At 41.7% G+C, this 18813-nt stretch overlaps 1 protein-coding gene across 2 annotated transcripts; it reads right to left on the reverse strand.

The window, feature by feature from the left end:
- Nucleotides 1-1473: 1473 nt before the first annotated feature.
- rgmd (RGM domain family, member D) lies at nt 1474-14880 on the reverse strand. Of its 2 annotated transcripts, XM_039812070.1 has the most exons (6): nt 14689-14878; nt 11361-11486; nt 10934-10974; nt 8657-8805; nt 5269-5780; nt 1474-3164 (listed from the first exon to the last, which is right to left on the reverse strand). In XM_039812070.1, the coding sequence occupies exons 3-6, from the start codon at nt 10969-10971 to the stop codon at nt 2466-2468; spliced, it is 1398 nt and encodes a 465-aa protein (XP_039668004.1). In that variant the 5' UTR covers nt 10972-10974; nt 11361-11486; nt 14689-14878; the 3' UTR covers nt 1474-2465. The 2 variants fall into 2 exon arrangements, with proteins under 2 accessions (XP_039668004.1, XP_039668003.1); XM_039812069.1 differs by lacking the exon at nt 11361-11486 and having other exon boundaries at nt 14689-14880.
- Between the last annotated feature and the right edge of the window lie 3933 nt (nt 14881-18813).

An 18813-nucleotide genomic window follows, 5' to 3' on the forward strand; every position in this document is an offset into this window, starting at 1 on the left:
TTATAGGAGCAGACATATTGAATCCCGTGTTCTTAAAGTCAGGCTCTCATAAAGTAAAAACATTTATATAGGCCTAAACAACTTTTTTTCGGTAGTATTGATAAGTATAGGGTAATGTTTTGTTTTTGTTTCTTTGCCTGTTTAAAGCTAATTAATTTAATGAATATCAAAAAGTAACGCACTCAAGCTTGCTGACCCATGACCCCAGAAAAAAATTATTTATGTTTACTAATGATTTTTGTTAATGAACTTGATTGTCTACTGCATCAACTTACCGCTCTGCGTTAATGCAACTAGACCTGTTAAGTTTCACCTTGTGTCAACAACAAACACGGTTTAAAGCAACGGGTTTCCACGCAAATTTCTAGTACAGTCAACTAATTCGTCGTGTAAAAAGAAGAATGTAAAGAAAAGTACAGTACTTGATTACATGACCTTTCCCCCCCCCCCACTGACTGCCTCCCCAAGACAGATTTTCCCTTCAATTACCTCCCCTCTCTTCATCCCTCCTAACACTAAGAACGAGGCAATGCAAGTCACCCAAAGAAGACTTGATTTAGGACTGTTATTATTATGACTGTGCTGAACATGTTTCGGGTGAAAATAGTTTCGTTTCATTGCGCCTTCCCAACCACGCGGCTCACTGTGCTGTTGTCTTTATTTAAAGAAATGGGACATGGAGAGATTAACTGTGATTTGCATGTGTGACGAAACATTCTGTCACTCAGAGTAATACAAGGACCAAGACACTTTTAACTTAATTCAAGATATAAATTAAATCTACATCTACTAATTATAGCGCATTAATTCTTAATGTCTTCATAAGGAGTGTGCAGGAGCTTTCTTAATTGCATTTTTGATGGCGATAAAAACTGATCGCATCCTTTTTTCTAATCATGGCGCTCGTTGTTCGTGTATAGTGCAAATATCAGCACCGTGCGCGCGTGTTGACTCTAACCTGGTGTTAAACCACAGACTAAATCCTATTTGGAGCCATGCAGCGCTCGGGCAGACCAAAGCAAAGCGAGCAGCCAGCTCAGCACTCAGAGGTAACATTTACACAGGGGGACTGAGAACACTGTGGATCCCTACAGCTACACCGCCCGCTTGTCAAAACTGTGTGTATACTCAGAGACTATTTGGTACACTACAAGCTCGCAGCCCTTATGGACTGAGGACCCCATCAGGACACAAGTGGTATTACAAGCACACTGTTTGGAAATGCTGCCGCTATATGAACTCTTGTGTGTTTTGCTTGTCATCTTCTATGTTGTCTTAACATATTAAATATTCCATATTAAAAGGTTCATAACCCTGGTTTAAAATGGACAATAAAAGCTCAGACAACTTTTATTGTCTATTTGTAAACAATTTACCATGATGTGATGGGTGGGGGGGGTCTCTATCCTCTGCCCATGATAGCAGGTACAAAAGAGACAAAAAACAAAGAGGAAAAAAACAACAACAGACTGGTCTGGAGTGTCCAACAATTTAATACAGAAAATTAAAAACACATATTAGTTTACTTTTCTTACAATGTCTCAAAATAACCTACTAAAAACACAACAAATGTAAAACATATTACAGTTAAAAACATCTATACACAGGCAAATGTACACAATATAAAACACATATATACACTCTTTTAATATATTATTATATAAAGATTTTTTTGTTACCTTTTAAAACTGGAAGCCAAACAGCTTGAAGAGGGAGTGTTTCACAGAATGATGAGAACTGTTGAATATCACACTGACATCTTATATTATGGATAGGTAGTTTTTACATACAGTTGTTGGATCCTGTGTCTTTAGCATGCCAATTATCTGAAATAACAGTTGAAATAGACAAATAACATTTGCATACACAAAACTTGCTGTTAAAACCGTTAAGTGCTATTGATATTACTGGATTATGCAGGATCTAGAAGCCACATTGCTCTGCAGAAAAACAGCTTACATACAGTATGGAGTTAAATGTGCAGCTGTTTGAAGGTTGTGCACTTTGCTATTTACAAAAAAACAAAAACTCAATGCTGTTAAAGCTGCCGTGACATCAGCACACACACACACACAATTATGAGTTTTTTAACGATTGTTGAAAACCAGCAGTGAGCACATGGAAACATGTTGTACTGGACCCCAAACCACATGATGCATTTCTGTCTTTTTTTTTTTTTCCAACTGACATATATGTATGAATCCACAGAAATGTGAAGTGGGAAGAAATACCATCTTTTAGTCTGAAATCCTTCAAATGACAAAAACAGAAAAAGATCACAACATTCACAAATTGCCCCCCAACCCCCACCCCACAAAAAAAAAAATACAAATGTATATATATGTCTGTTAAGTCACTCTTTCCTCAAGCTGGTAATGCTTCCATGTTCTGTTTGTCTCCATGTTTCGCTCTCCCTCTTTAAAAAAAGAAACGGGGGAAAAAAACAACTCATTTATATTTATTGTTTACAAAAGCAGCAGAATGAGGAGTAGGAGTGAGAGCAGGGAGTTGCTGGTTGCTGCTGCAGCCGTCGTGTGGGACACTCCTCGGTTGTAAAGACGAGGAGTCCTCGGGGAATTCTGCTTCAGTTTACTGGGCGGCAGCGCCTTTAAATCCTCCAGAGCGCCGTAGGCCGCCATGGAGAACTCCGGGTCTCCTGTGGTCAGCAAGTCAAACACGCAGGACTGAAAGTACACGTCCTCCACCTGCAGAGTCTCTCTACACTTGGCCGTGGCGCGCTCCACCGTGTAGACCTGGTGAGGAGGCCGCAGAGGCCCCAGCTCCGTGTTGGTGCCCTGCAGCCGGGGCTGCTGGCTCTGACGACCCAGCGTGTGCTCTTTGATGAGCTCGTTGCGCGGGCAGCCGTGCAGGCAGAGCTGCAGACCGCCATTGTCCTCCGAAAAGTCCAGGGTGTCCTCTGGCATGCGGATGGCAAAGGTCAGGTAGCTGCCCACGCGCCGGACGATGATGGAAGTGCCGATGTAACGGGCCTGTATCTTCACCTGCCGGCCCACTCCGGAGCCGCCGCGCTCCACGATGGTCAGGCTGCCGCTCTCGCCGCCACTGCGAGTCCCATCCTGAAAGGCCAACGGCAGATCCTCTGTGGTGGCCTGGTACACCTTCTGATCTGTGCAGCCGTGGAAGGACTTGAAGATCACAGTGATCTGAAATAAGAGGAAAAGAAGATCAGCATTTATTTAGATTTATGTACATTCTTACCCTAAAAAAGCTTAAATAACAGCAGTACCATTTAAAGCCATAAGGTGGCAGCAGGAAACCAAACATTTTAACTGCTGTGGAAGGTGTGGATGGCCCATGCTGGCCTTTTTACAGAGTGGCAGTGATTGCTGTCAGTGGTCCACTGGATTGTTACCACCCAAAGAGGAAACTGCTCAAATAAACCACAGTTACAATCATTGTGTGGTCTTCACTTTCACCGTTCCTTTTTCTACCTAAAGCAAATGACTCAAACTAAAAGCAGTAACTCCAGTCTTCCCTGGATGTTGGCTCAAACGGCACCGTTTCATAACTCAAATCCTCATGAATCTTCCAACACTTCTCCTACACTGGCACTGCTAGTGCTTGCTCAGTGACTGACTGTGATTTGTATTCCAGCTGAACTTTGAAAAAAATAAAAAATTTGGGCCTAACCTGTGTTTCTTCAAAGTATCTTGACAAAGCGGTGGCTGTGGTTACGTTTACACTTACGGGGATACAGTATGTGATGGATGATTTCCTGTCTTAAGTCTGGCAGTTGCAAACAACTCCAAAAGCATGATGGGGGCATGCGGGTGCTGGCACAGATATACCCACACTACAGGTTCGCATTAGGCTGCACAACGGCCCACAACACTCTGTAAATGCCTTTTTGAGAGAGTTTGTGCAATTTACCCCCGGTGCAATATTATAGTTTATCATTTTAAATAGTTGGTTTTCAAACCGGTGAATTAAAATTGGTTAAGTGCAGGGAGTCAGTGACACTACCCGACAATAGGAAACAAAATGATTTACTATTTAAGCAAACAATTCACATAAAAGCAGCCTAATGAACCTATTTTAAATGGACACGATCTGTACCTGATGAGCCTTATATACCAATGTGACTTTTTAATACCAAAAAGAGACAAAGACCTGATAAAAGATTTCAACTATTTAAAAGCATTTAGCCTAGAGCATGAAAAACCAGCCTACTTCATTAACAGAATCAAAGGGCCTCGCTGCTGTCCAATTATTCCTTTATTTTTCCACATTATCCTATATTTACACAAAAAGCACCAAGTTAATTATTTGACCAGAGGGGTGAAAAAAACATTCCAGATCGTGGCGGTGGAGGAAAATGTTTGAGTGAGCGTTAATCACTACCATATGACCACCCATGTGTTAAAGGTAGAGCGCTCAAGCATGTCTGTGATTCAACACCGCTGAAGGACTCCCCTCCTCTCTCTTTTCCCCTCATAAGATCTGAAGGAGCTCCAAGACAAGAGGAATGCTGGAGGCTCGAGAGGCACCGTGGAATGACGATTAACTTCACATGTCGATACTTTATGGCAATAGTTGAGCTAGCAAGCCAGCACTCAAAAACAGCCCGCTTATATAGGCCGTTAGTTTCAAACGCACGACTATAATCAGCGTTCATTTCTAGTAGTGTCCTAGGTGGTTGTCGTGAGAAAAGCAGCACCACACCGAGGGTCGCAAAACAAATCTGAGGAGCTGTGGTTTCGCCAGATTTTTTTCTTTAAGCTTTGATTTTTTTTGGATTTATTTTTTTCTTCATGAAATCTTGAATAGATTGACCTATTCCGGCCTCTAAAAATGTATTCAAATGAAACCATAAGAAAAGACTATTCAAACTTAAAAGACACATGCAGAATGAGAGCGGGGTTGCAAGTAGAAACTGCTTCGATTTAAAGGGGTCATATGCCAAAGACATTGGAAGCCGCAGCGCTAAACTGGGGCTGCAGCTATTACCTTCATTATTGATTCATCTCCCAATTATTCTGTTGAGTTTTACTTAATTCATTGTTTTGTCTGTAAAATGTGAAAAACGATGTGAAAAAAGGGTGAGGTTTTCATTGTTGTTCAAAAGCTAAAAAGATTTTAAATTTATTGTCACATATGGGGAAAAAAATTCTGGGGCAGAAAATTCTCACTTTTTTTTTAATCTGAAACCAGAGAATATTCTGGCACTTTTGCTTGACAAATTATTGAAATAAGTTGATTAATCAAAATAGTCGATTAGTCACTCTGTTGCAGCTCTACAATCCTTACCTTGCTGGTTGCCGTGGCGCTGGAGCCAAGGACAACAGGCACGTTGGTCACCTGCACCGACAGGAAGCGGTTGTCAATCAGAGGCCACGCCCCTTCCACCTTGCAGGTCTGAAACTCGTCGCGGAAAGTCCGTAGGTGCGGGTCTCCGAATAATCCACAGTGGGCATATTTCTTCTGCTGACCGGCAGAGCCCGACATGAGGACGCGATTCTCGTAGTCGCACAGCTCCGACACGGCTGGACGAGACGTACTGGGGACCTTGGCGGAGGAGGTGGGCCCTTCGCTGGAGCAGTTATGCTGAGAGAATAATTCCTTAATGCGGAAGACGGCCGAGTGGTAGACCAGGTCCCCCCTACAGCTGCGCGCCTGCCGCCTGGTGCACAGGGCATAGGCCCGCAAGGCGATGCAGTAGTCTACATCCAGAGCCACGTCCTCCTGCAGACCACTAGACGGGGAGGTAGAAGCCACATACTCTGCATTGCAGCGCTGGATTCGACACTGCTGGCAGTGAGCTGGAAAACAAAAACAATGAGCATCAGCCTGTTGTACTGCAATGGCATTAAACGTATCAGTTACTGTGAAAATGCTTGCTGCTCTTCTCAGTTTCATCAGTAACCTCCCTCTCTGAAAAAAATACAGATGACTAGATCTACCAATCACCAAACCAAAAACTGTTTTCCCCGCGTAAGAATCTTAAAATCCATCTGACATTTACAGATACATTACCTCAGCAGGGTACATGAGGCAGCAGAGTCAAAACTTTTCCACTATCAAGTTTAGCTCAATCAGGAGAGCCATTAAAACCCAAATGCGTGAGCTCACGAGGCCATGATCCCACACTGTGCTCCAGAGTCAGTCAAATCTTATTTCCCCCAACTAGCCCTCACAGAAATAGCATGTAGCCTGACTGTAGGAGGAAACCAACCTGTGTTAGTTTGCCTGAGGGTGTTGAATGTGGTTTGGCTGTTGCTGAGGTAATTGAAGTCCATTAAGCTACACTACATGGCACGGCAGGGCTCGGTGTATGGGGGCAGCTAACTTCAGGAGGATCACAAAAGGAACATCACAAAGAGTCACACTTTTTTAAGAAACTCAGGGTCCAAACTGGAAGCTGGAGGGAGGATGGTGGGGGCAGCAAAGCACAGCATGTGATATTTGGGTGGCATCGCCTAAATTTGAGTCTTCCTGTTAAGTTATGACTCACAAGTGGGATATTTATTATCAAGGAAAACAAAAGAACTCTTTCTGTGGGAAGTAAGTGTGGATATTCATCGAGCTCATTTCATTTTGTGTTACTTTTGCATGGGATGTCTCATTTGCTGACCAGCATAATAACTCCTGCTGTATTGTGGATATATTTTCCATTTCAGATCAGCACCATCCAGCTTCCACAACACATACATCACTTTCACGACAAAAAAAACGGCATCAGTTGCAACAGGTTGCTCCTCTATTGCAACAGAATAATCTTCGGTTTACTCCAAAAGCCCCATCTAATCTCCAAACAGCATGGACAAAGACAACAAGATAAGCATGGAGATTTCACACCAGTGCACACATGAATATTTTTGCACCATTTCTTCCCTTCCACAAACGTGTGATGCACTGAAGGGGGAATTACATGACAATGATGATTAATGCATCTCACAGTCGCTACATTTCAACACCAGCTCTGATAAAAACTGAGATGGAGTGTGAGAGGTCAAGTTAAATGCATTATGCATCCCTCCTCTGAATTCCAACAGGCCTCCCCCGGTTCGCTGCCAGGTCACACAAGTCCACTGTGATTGACACTTTCGGACAATCACTGCCTGCACAGCCATCAACAACCATGCATCTCCCCAAAGGGTCTTTATGCTCCGGCACTTAGTAGGCTACCAACAAGTGTGAGGACCATATGGGAAATGTAAGAATAGGAAAGGAACAAGCAAAAGGACCACACAGACAGTATTAGTATTTTACAGTTAGGAGATTTTAGTTAGAGCTGCAGATAAGGACAACGTTTTCTACTTGCTTGGGTGTAGTCTTTAGGTTGCAGACTAGGTTAAGACTTAATATATTTCACTAACCTAGCTACTATGAGTGCTTTACTGGACATAGAGCCAGCTCATTATTAGTACAAAACAAGTGAATGCATTTCAGCAACTATTCTTTGCATATTTTAACCATAAAAAACAATAAAAAAAACGTTTAGGTGCTACATCCAGTTACAACAAGGTATTACAAAGTAACAAAACAATAAAAAGAACCTGATGGGCCTCCAGGGGTCTTTAGATATGGTTGACAATATTATTCATGTTTTTTCTTCATTCTTATATCAATATGATGGTTTGCAGTTTTCATGTCTAAATAAATAAAGTTACATTGATTTTATATTTTGTCACTTAGAAATCAAGTGATTTTGAACATTTTTGTAAACATACTAGCATTAAACATAATTCCATATCATCCATATTAGTATTTTATGAATGCCCATAGTGGCAGGTTACTTTTATTTTTGCATTTTAACAAAAACACATTAGGAACGGGCCACAAAATATGAAATAAATCAAAAATCATAATCCAAACAAAACATGCTCCTGCGTTTGGTGTAACGGTTAGTGCTTTCTGATCTCTAACTGGGACCAACACGTTCAGAGGCCAGAAAGTTGGACCCCCATGCATGGTAGCTAACAAAGTTAATAAATGAAGCATGAATAGGGGGAAATACCATGGTCTACTAAGCTTTGCCAAAAACTAAAACAGTCCAAACTAAGTGTTAAAGTTATACTCATGACTTGAATAGTAATTGTGACCGTTTGGTGTGCGATTAGCAGCACTTTCTGGTTAAAAAAACAAGCTCCGCAGTTTTCTTTTGGTTTGACTGCGGGTGCTGGACGCCAGTTGCTAGCTAGTTATGCTAGCTGGGGGGCTACGCCATAACTTCACACAACTTGATAAAACCGTAACAACAGCGGCACTTGTGTTTCGCAAAGTGTGATAAACGTTTAGCGGTTGCTGACAACTTGTTTGGTGTCGTTGTTTTATGCGAGAATGGTTGTAAATGTGTTCAAAAAGACGTCCGTAAAGTGAGTTAACTCGTGCGGCTCGGCTAGCAGCGATACAAGTGTTGGATGCAGGCTGGGATTCAACAGGGCTTTACTTTGTCCCCGCAGCGGACGGGGTACTTCAAAACAACAGCGACTTTTCTCATTATTTAAACACCAAAAACACTTAATACTTAAGTTATTATGTAAGAGGAAAGTTGAAAGTCGTTAAAGAGTTTGAGTTCATCGACAAAACGCCAGGAAAAAGTTAACTTTTCCCCCCTCCATTGCGGGGAGAGCGGGACACAGTTTTGCATGCAGGAGAGGAGTGGAGGAGCACGGATTGAAAAAGCAACACTTACCTGGTCGAAACAGCAGCGAAAATAAAACCATTGTCAACGTTACACAGTCCCAAAGCTGCCGTTTAGCCGTGATTAGTGGTCCGCTTCTCCCCATACCAATCCATTCAGTTAGAATGGAGTTCCTCGACTGCTTCTCATCGACGTTGTGGCTGCGGGAAACCAGACAAAAATTCGTCTTCCTTCCCAAGCGCTGTCATTCAAAAGGGGCCCCTGGCTTCAGGGCGGTTCTACGAGGGAGGGGTCTAAAGTGTAAACGGGGCCCAGAGGTGATTGCTGGCCAATGAAACACTAATTATTCACTACCCATTTCATATTTACATGTAGTGGCAATTACTGGGATGAGGACAGTGGAAAAGTGCCTTCAACAACACAAGGGGCGGTGGGAAATTATAATTGCCCTGATTAATATTTGTGCATACCCTGCACAAAACCTTACAGCCTCTTTTTCCTTTCTAAAACAAGTATATATTATACAAAAGTGTTATGATGTCTTTTACATATTTGTATTGCTATACTTCTATTCTATATGTAATTGACCGCTGCATAACTTTGCTTTACTGTTTATTCCCTTTTTATATGCTTATTGTATGCACCAAGGCAAATTCCATGCAAATGAAAACTCACTTTGGCAATGAATCTAGTTCTGATTCTGATTTATAATTGAAGAATCACAGGGGTGTTATGGTTATAATAGTATTACAACCGCCTATTATATATATATATATATATATATATATATATATATATATATATATATATATATATATATATATATATATATATATATATACAGTAGGCTAGGTCTATGCTAAGGTTAGAACTTGGAGCTATTCAGTATAATCAGAAGTAACGATACAGCTTTTCGCATGCAGAGCTGCATCAGACTAGTAGAAATTTAAACTCTTTGCACTACAAAGCACTCAGGGACAACTGTCCTCTTACTCCCCCCCCACCCCACCCCCCTCCACACCAACCCACCTCTCCCTCCTGAGACAAATGTTTGTGTGTTTTCAGCATTAAGAAGGAATCTCCCACCTGCTGTTTTCTCACTCCAGATTTAGTGCTTAAATAATAGAGTTTGATTGACAATTGTGTGTGCAAACTAGCAGAATATATCTTGCTTAGTTTATCTAGTGAGTATTTTAAATATAGAACCTGAAATGCATAGCAAGTGCATTATTTTGATGGTAGCATTGGCATTGTACTGAGGCTTAGGAATAATATAACCTTTAATGTGGGATTTGTTTCCATTACACTGATTAGCTTGTATATCTGAGATCAATAAATGCCTTCTTTTGTCATTTTTTTCGTTACAAAGTGGTGTTTTACCTGCCAAAACACATTGGCATTGTCTGTTTTCGTCACATCAGAGAAAATACTCTGACCCAATTATTTTCTCTGGGCAAATCTCAGTAAAGTGTGCTATTCATTTTTCCATTACATTTTCAGTTAGCAACTTGTATGTTACTCTTTTCCTTTTGTGGCCAACTTTCCATCTCTCTCACCTCCTTCAACGACACTCCGTCTTTCATTTGCACAGCTGCTGTGAGGCCGGACCATCTGCAAGGCACATACACTCACCAGCTTTCAGACCTTTTTTCCCTGAGACACACTCTGTGGTTTTTGTGCCATGCAAATAAAGAAATCAAATGCACCAACCAATTACTGAATCAAATATTGGTATTAAGAAAATCAACAGTCACAGTTTGCGTAATTTCTAGAATTAGAATAAAAGTTAAAGCTTTGTTTTGGTGCAGCTGGAACATTTGGCTTGTAGCTGTGGGTCTCCCTCTGCGCCTCCCTCCTGACTTTATGAGAGAGAAGTGAACCTAGACAGTTATTGGATCACTGGTTTTTCTATACACATGCAGGCTCCTCCGGCCACACAATTGTGTGATTCAGGTGGCCTGTCAGTCTTGTGAAAGGTCTTCACAGGCCCATGTTGATGTGGGGCTGATATATATAGTGGAGGGGGAAACGAAGACAGCTCAACCCAAGTGGAACGTTTGGATTGTTCTGAGCTGCCAGAAGGGCCTCTGTCACACTGGATCCAGTGTGCCAAGTTTATCCCCAGAGGGCTCTACCTTACTCTGAGCTAATTTTACTTGGTTGGTTGATCTGCTTTATTGCTGCGCTTTATGGTCACATTTTAAATCCCATCAAACAGGTTACACTTCGTATTCCCTTTGACAACTTGGATACGGGACAGTGACGCAGTCTAGGAGGGAGATCTGTTGTGTTAATATACCATACAGCAAATTAAAATGAATGTCTCACCTGTTACAGTGTTTGTCTTTAGGAGCGAGTGATGACATTTCCTGCAGAAAAAAAACATTGTTTACTTCACTTTATGTCAGCTGAAGATGAAAAAAAAGCTCAGTTTTAGTAGTAGTGATAGAAATAATACAACTGCATGCTGAATGTGTGTTACACAAAGATAAAAGGACAACAAAATCAAAGCCATAGTTTCGCTCAATAAGCTGCTGTCTACTAAATGAAGTGAGGTTCCACACTGCGGGACTGATGACCACTGAAGCAAGCAGTTAATTGATCCAGGTGGACGGTAAGGATGAATTCAGCACATGAAAGAAACTCTGAGACCGCCTGTCAGGCTTGATGGGAGGAGAAAGACCTTTTTCTTCCCATGTTTCCTTATGAGCGTATTGCATTGCATGCTCAATATATAGCAATATGTATATACTACCAAGTCTAAAACAAGTCGGAGAGAGTGGGTGTATATCGGGTAAAAAACAAGGCCGGTATATTTCTCCTGCTGACAGTGGCTCACTTGTTCTGGTACAATAGAAAAAAAGAGGCAGTTTCCATGGACCTGAGAGAGAAAACCAAAGTGTTTTAAGTTTTGGACAAACATTAAGAATTTCTGACAGACACAAGAACAGAGGACCTAAAAGCAGTGCTACATGATAAAAACATAGCGACAGAAAATGTCAAGAGTTAAGCGTAAGAGAGTGAGAACGAAAGAATGAGAAAAAGGGGGGAAGGGAGAAGGAAGGGGGAGAAAAAGAGGGAGTGAGGGATTGGGTTTCCTCTGACTGTGTGTCTGGGCAGCTCCACATGTTCCTCATTAAGGTCCTCACACTGTGGGACCAGCTCCACACCGGGATGCTTGTTTTTGTTATTAGGCTGAACGTGCTGTGGTCTGGTGGAAGCCCGAAAAACGGGGCCAGTCCGGGACCATCTCTCCAGCTCACTGTCCTCAAACCGAGGAAAAATAACTGCAGTGACCTCACATATTTCACCACGACATGGTCAGCATACAGTACTCTTTGAAAACCTGTAATGTGTTTATACATACGTGAAAGTGGAAAGCGAATTTTCAAATCTAATCTGATACATGATGCGTTTGTACTGCACTTTTTCAACATGTAAATACAAGTTGTACAACCCTGACCCATCTGTTCTCTTTGCCCAGCAATAGAGGCTGTAAACCTTAAACAATTTAGTTGCAAATGCAATGTTTACAAAATAATTTAAAAAAAAGTCCAGTTGCAGGAAATTGTTGATGTGTCATGCTTCTGATTTCTGTTCAATTTCATGCCCATCTAGATCTGTCAACTGAGACATGTATCATGTTTCTTCTGAGGGCTGATAACATCAGAGATTGGAATCAGAAGTAGCACGCGCCCTCTGCAGCCTCCGCTAGCACCACACGGTTGCAATATAAGAGACAAGCTTATTGAATTTTAAACAGGAACCAGAGCAAATTGACTGTTTTTTTTTCTCTGAGGGCCCCTGTCTGAAATGAAGTGGCCTATAGCACAGCTGAGACATAGAGTGAGAGGGAGATGGAGAGAGATGCAGAAAGCAAGTGTGTCTGGCTCAGGCCTCTCACTGTTAGAGGGGATCTGTTATCTCAGTAGAGATAAGGGAAACTGTGGTGTGAGTGTATACGGGGCAGCGCTGATAGCATCTCCACTCAAGGATCCCACTTACGGCACCCTGATTGATAGCTGACAGCCCACACAGGGGGGGCTTTCGGTGTGTTTTTGTAGGTACCCCTCAATAGGTATCCATGCAGGCATCTGTTTACTGAGATCCTTTGGATCTTTGTCTCTGAGTAAACAAGAATTATCACACTTGCATGTCATCGGAGTAGAAAGTCTGCTGGTCAGGGCCCTGCACTGCCTGAAATCCCGGAAACAAATTGAGGATTGATTTTTATTCATTCAATATAAAATAAAGTATTTCTTTCTAACACATTCAGATTTTTTTCTGTTTGTTGCTTTATTCTTTACCACATTGAACTGAACTCTTTTCTTCTTCTTCCTCCCTCATTTCTCACAGAACAAATGTTGACACAGCGTCAAGCCCCGTGCTCATGAATAGACACTCAACTGACAGGTAACCCTAGCTCCAGGGTTGCGGGGTCACCCTGGCCTGATGAGGGATGATGGGTAAAATAAATGGAGAGCAGCACACAGAGGGACCTCTGATGTCCTCAGCCTCAAGGGAGAGAGTTCAGGGCCATTTGACCTCTGACCCAAACCCTGCATATGTGTTTGTGTGTGTTTTAAGAGTTAAACCTCTCCCCAATCTAGAATTCTCCAATATGTTTCTGATTTTTATTTTTTTTTACCTGGCCATGTTTTATTTTTCAAACTAATAAATCAAGTAGCAAAAACAGTTGTAGCAGCCTGTGAAGCTTATTCCAATGCATAACTTTGTTTGAACATGCCTCGTCTTTCTTTTCATGACGACACTCCCCCGCTTCTAGTCACCCGAGCCATGATGTAGTATGGAAACAGGTAACAAATTGCTTTGTAATGACCTATGACAACTCTCTTTCTCCCAGAAAACTGAAATGTTAGCAGTAATACCTGTGCACCCACCAGCTCAGGAATTAATACTCAATATTTTCATCTCGTCATTTTTCAACTTTCAATTTGTGCATACCTGTAAAGGTGTGTGGAATGCCGAAAATATACTTTATTCTACTTTAGATTGTGTTTTAAAATGTTTGTTTTATTTAAAGAGAAAGAACAACTTAGCCAGTTCTCCTTAAAAGACTGCTAGCTAAATGCTAATCAAAATGCTAAAAAAATTCAAAGTGAGATGTTTTATTATTATCATATTATCTATCACCAAGATTACCCCAGGAATCCTCCACTAGTTTCTTTTTACATCAGTTTTTACTTATTTTTGTTTTGTTTTTATCTTTGACGAATAAATGTTTTCTCTCTCCTTCATTTCGATTAGATTTGAACAGATCTTTATGACATGCAAGGAATTGTGGGAATAGTAGTTTTATTATAGATTGTGTTTTAAAATCCATTCTCAAAGATGGTTTAGGATTTTTTTCCACTGTGTGCTCTCAACCGTTTGCCCTTTACACCTGATGGCTCGAGTCTTAATCTGCTGATGCATTTGTGATAAAGCTAACCTTCATTTAGTCTGCAACAGTTGGTATTGTTGTATTTCTGCCCTGGCCCACCCAGACAACTGCCTTGAACCAGGAATAGATGAATAGACAATAACTCATAAGTGTGTATAAATTTAGCCATTCTGAGCTACCAAATTCTATCCAAGAAGGCATTCGGACAATGTTCCCTGCTGCTTGTGTTGATTTAAGGCACTGAAACATAGAGGAACATGGCAAGGGTGTACACTTCTACCAATCAACTTTGATTGACTCAGTGCTATGCACTAAATGCAGATCTGTTAGGTGGAGAAAAGTCTACATGAAGTGCTGAGAAATTGATATGACGTTTTTTTTTTCTTAGCTTTTCAGCAGATGTTTCTCACATTTACTTTAAAGAAAAGGCCAGTCCGTATATGGTTATATGGGATCATGCATGTCACACTCTAAAGATTAAAACAACACAACAATCAACATCACCTGCCATGTTTGTGTTGATGAATTGCAAACATTGACACTCCACTGTGTTAGTGAATTACTATATTAGATCATTTTTAGTGGCTTTTACAAAGTAAAAGTCATGTTCAAAACCAGTACAACAGTAAATCAATAGGATGTTATGAGTAATGCCAGAGAGGAGAAAAAAGAAACTTACCTTGGATCAGTGTGTTTGTGGTATATGCTGTATTGTGAATAGGAGCACTGCTCTAACTGGAGTTTAAATTAGCAGACGCCGTTAACCCTCGTTCCCTCTACAACTTCAGCTGGCCAACTAAGAACTTGGGCAGCTACAGGGACAGATAGCCATTGGAATCAAGGCACATGACAACAGCTGTCTGTTTCAAGAATCGGCACTTTGATTAAAGTAGGATGGTAGTGAGCGATGTGGCCTAATTCCCACATATCTGGGTAGGGCACTTCTGAGAAGAGAGAGAGAGAGAGAGAGAGAGAGAGAGAGAGAGAGAGAGAGAGAGAGAGAAAAAAGCAAAAGCACTGAATGGAAAAAAGATTGAAGCATAATCACATGCATGCATATTCGAAAACATGCACACTTGCAAACACTCCCACCCTTATACTACACTTATGCTACTTATATTCACAGATATTCATAGGCTTGAAACCATGTGTCACACTTGGAAAGCTTCCCATATTCTTTAAAAGTCAACCAAACACACAGACAGAAGGATATGAGTGCAGCCGACCAATGGCCCCGGTGTAAGCTGAGCATGTGTGCAACGTGAATGAGACCTCTGTCTGTTATTAAGGTCGATCCCCAGCCCCACCCCTACGCTATCTGTCTTGCTCCTTTAAAAGAAATTCTTTATGTATTTTGGCTTTATTTCTGTTGTCCAAACACCTGCGAGAGTGCTGTTTATTCTTGGTAACAATCACCAAAACAGAATAGACCCACAGCTTCACCTCCATCCAACTCTTTTATGTGGCGTCACTGTTAAAGCATGATATGAGCAGAATTCACAAACAAGAGGGATCATGCCCCGTAATGTGTGTTTGGTTATCAGTTGGCTGCTGCAAACAGGCCGAGGAGATGTGAATGTGATTAACCTTGCCAGACTGACTCAGCGCGCTCGCTCCGGGATATAAGCATTCGTTCCTGGTGATTTATAGACGTGGAGTAGTCAGCCACAAGGCCTCAGGCTGAGGGAGAGAGAGAGAGAGAGAGAGCAAAACAACAGTACTTAATTCAAGTCTGACAAATATTCTGCAGGAAATCTATACAGACCGCTCCATCAAATCTTTCAGCCCCCTGGTTCTTCCACAGTTGTAAATTGCAACTTGTAAACTCAAAAGTTCCACATTAACAAAAGACATTGTCTGCTTTAGTTTATTCTATGCAGTAATACACCATACTGTTTCTGTCTTGCCCAGACAGCATAGAAAATGCATCTTTGCAAGCTCCCTGGGAAATGCGCCTTGGAACAGATGTGAATTTCCAATAAAAGTGATTCTTAATCCTGCATGCATTTTTTAAAGTTGTGAAATTGCAAAATACCTCATAGGCTGAATATGATTCATCCTGCATTGTTCTCTTCCTCCCTCCCAGAGTTTGTTCTCTGTCTTTTTAGGCAAGCAGCTGTTCACGCAGACAGCTGCATCGGCCATTCATTGCAGTAGAGAGGCAATTAAAAAATCAAGTCAATGTTGTGTTTCAGTTGATCCATTGCTATTTCTACATATAATCCTCTCTCTCGTGTCTCCCCTCTCTTTAACGTACACACGCACACTACCAGCTCTTTCTCAGGCACACACATAGACGCTCATGCACAGTCGAAGAGCGATGATGGTGGGATGGTATGGAGATTCATTGTTTTTATAAAGACAAAAGATCCAAATTGCAGTGACATGGCACTGTTGAATTTGAGGCATTATTAAGGCCAGGGCCGAAAGGAGCCATGTAATCTCCAAGACTTACTGGTCCACAGATTTTTTCCATATCTTCTTCAGTGGAGGTATGCGGCTACACAAAGTCTGACTGGCGTCACTGTGGCATTCAGCGGGGAGTTAAATCGAGCTGAGGCCTTGTGCCACAAGCACTGATGCATTCTTACAGGACCGAGCACATGTAAACACACACATTCATACAAGAGCTTGCATGCCCAGTTGTGCTCTCTTCCAAACACACACACACACACACACACACTCCACACACACACACACACACACACACACACACACACACACACACACACACACACACACACACACACACACACACACACACACACACACACACACACACACACACACACACACACACACACACAGGTCCGTGCCTCCAGTTGTTCCCTCCTCTCACGGCACACAGCAGGTGTGAGTGTGATAGAGCTGGCTGGGTGAGCTGCAGTCTTATAGAACAGCTTTTCTATTGTTTCTCATATGAGTGTGCTCTTTTGGAATCGATTTGGAAAATGTAATGGGATTTAGCCATTGGCCATGCACTTCTGCTACCAACATAGCAGAAGCACAGACTCATTTATGATACATGATGCAATTAGATTCACTATATGTGAAAATATTCATATTCTGATGGCTGTGGTTTATTATTTCAACTTTTGGGGCATTTTTAACATATATATAGTAGGAAACCGAGTAATCCCTCTGCTCACACATCCCTATACTCATCGCCCAACATGGTGCCAAACTGGCTTGGGTATGAAAGCCCTCATTCAGCTGCAGTCACAAAGAGACTGATGGCCTTGGGTTGAAAGGGCAAGTTCTTTCAGTAGGAGATTCAACGAATCAAATGCATCATGGAGCTGCCACGGAGTACTGCAGGTGAAGCAGAGGCAGAGGATTGGGCGATGAGAGGACACACTGACTTGGAATCAGAAGTCAAACTGTAATGCAGAAGAGCAGCTTTTAGGGGCCATCCACACGGAAACGTTTTTTTGTGCAAACGCACATGTTTTGCATCGTTTGGGCCGACCGTCCAGACGAATCCTGCAAACGCACTGCCTGAAAACGCACTTTTTTGAAACCTGGTCTCGGGGTGAAAAAATCCGAAAACGGCTCTCGTTTGGCTTCGTATGGATGGTGAATACGGATCCGTATCGATGATGTCATCGCCACACCCCTCTTTTACACCCCTCTCCCACGGCCGCTGACGCACACAACTGCGTTGAAGCTAAGCGAGCACATCCCATCTCCATGGTCAAACCAGCTCACTTCATCTAAATACTGTGTCTCTGCTCCCTGACCCTTCCCTCTGGATTCTACACAAGATATATTGCTAACGTTATGTAGCCAACGTTAAACATCGCTAAAGTAGCTGACCGCTCCAGCAGCGAAGTAACGTTAACGTTAGCTGCTATGGCTATCTGTTTATAAAGTGGAAGTAGATAACTTATCAACTAGCTAGCTAATCTGTCTGTTTATAAACTCCTTGAACGGATTATAGTAACTTTTACCACGGTTTATCGTAGAAAGGCTACTGCAAGAAAAACGTATAGATTATTAAAAAGACATCATTCATGGATCATTGATGTGTGTTTGACTGCCGATGTTAGAGCTCGCTAACGTTAGCGCGCTACTAGCGCGCTGCAATCATGCAAAATAAAAAGCAATCCAACAGCACATTATACAATGTAGCTAAACAAAGACACGTTTTCTTGCGGCAGCCTTTATAAAATGAGCAGTGGTGAAAGGTATTATAGTCCACGGATGTATTAAGAGAACGTTATAATCTAGTCATGTTATAATGGGAAGTGGAAGTGACTATGCTCTTCTTCTCCGTTTTTGGTGAATTTCTGTAGCAGAAACAGCGCCGCCTATAGGCCTGGCATATGAAGTAGCGTGTTGAGTCATTTACAAGTGGATTCGTTTGGACGCAACTTTTCTTGAAACGAATCCAGGGAAGACGGGTAAAAAAAAGATCGTTTTGGTACGTGTGGACGGGGCCTTAATGTCAGAAAATTGCAGAAGCAGGTAGCAGTAGAAATCTTATATTTGGGGATTAGCCAAGTTATTGTCGTGATTTAAATGCTGGAATTGAAACAAATTCATCGCAAAGGCAGATGTATCATCAGTATAATGACAACTTTCCAATATGTGCCAAGCTTTACTGAGAAAAGAGAAGTTTTTATTTACAACATAAAATGCTGTACAAGCAATTCTTTTCCTACTCTCTAGACAAGTAAACATGGTGCTGCCAGCTCTTATTGCTGCAGCTCATTAACGGCTCTGGAAGCAGAACAAGATTAAATTTTATTTTCACAACTTTAAGTGAAATGTGGCAAGATTATACTTCCATCCATGGCTCAAA

Source organism: Perca fluviatilis, chromosome 9, assembly GCF_010015445.1.
Source record: "Perca fluviatilis chromosome 9, GENO_Pfluv_1.0, whole genome shotgun sequence".
NCBI classification, from domain to species: Eukaryota; Metazoa; Chordata; class Actinopteri; order Perciformes; family Percidae; genus Perca; species Perca fluviatilis.

Coding starts and splice junctions, on each gene's coding strand:
- rgmd (XM_039812069.1), bottom strand. CDS start 10,971: ATGTCATCACTCGCTCCTAAAGACAAACACTGTAACAG. Junction 5,781..8,656: donor TTCGCTGCTGTTTCGACCAG/GTAAGTGTTGCT, acceptor TTTGTTTTCCAG/CTCACTGCCAGCAGTGTCGA. Junction 3,165..5,268: donor GCGCCACGGCAACCAGCAAG/GTAAGGATTGTA, acceptor CTCTTATTTCAG/ATCACTGTGATCTTCAAGTC.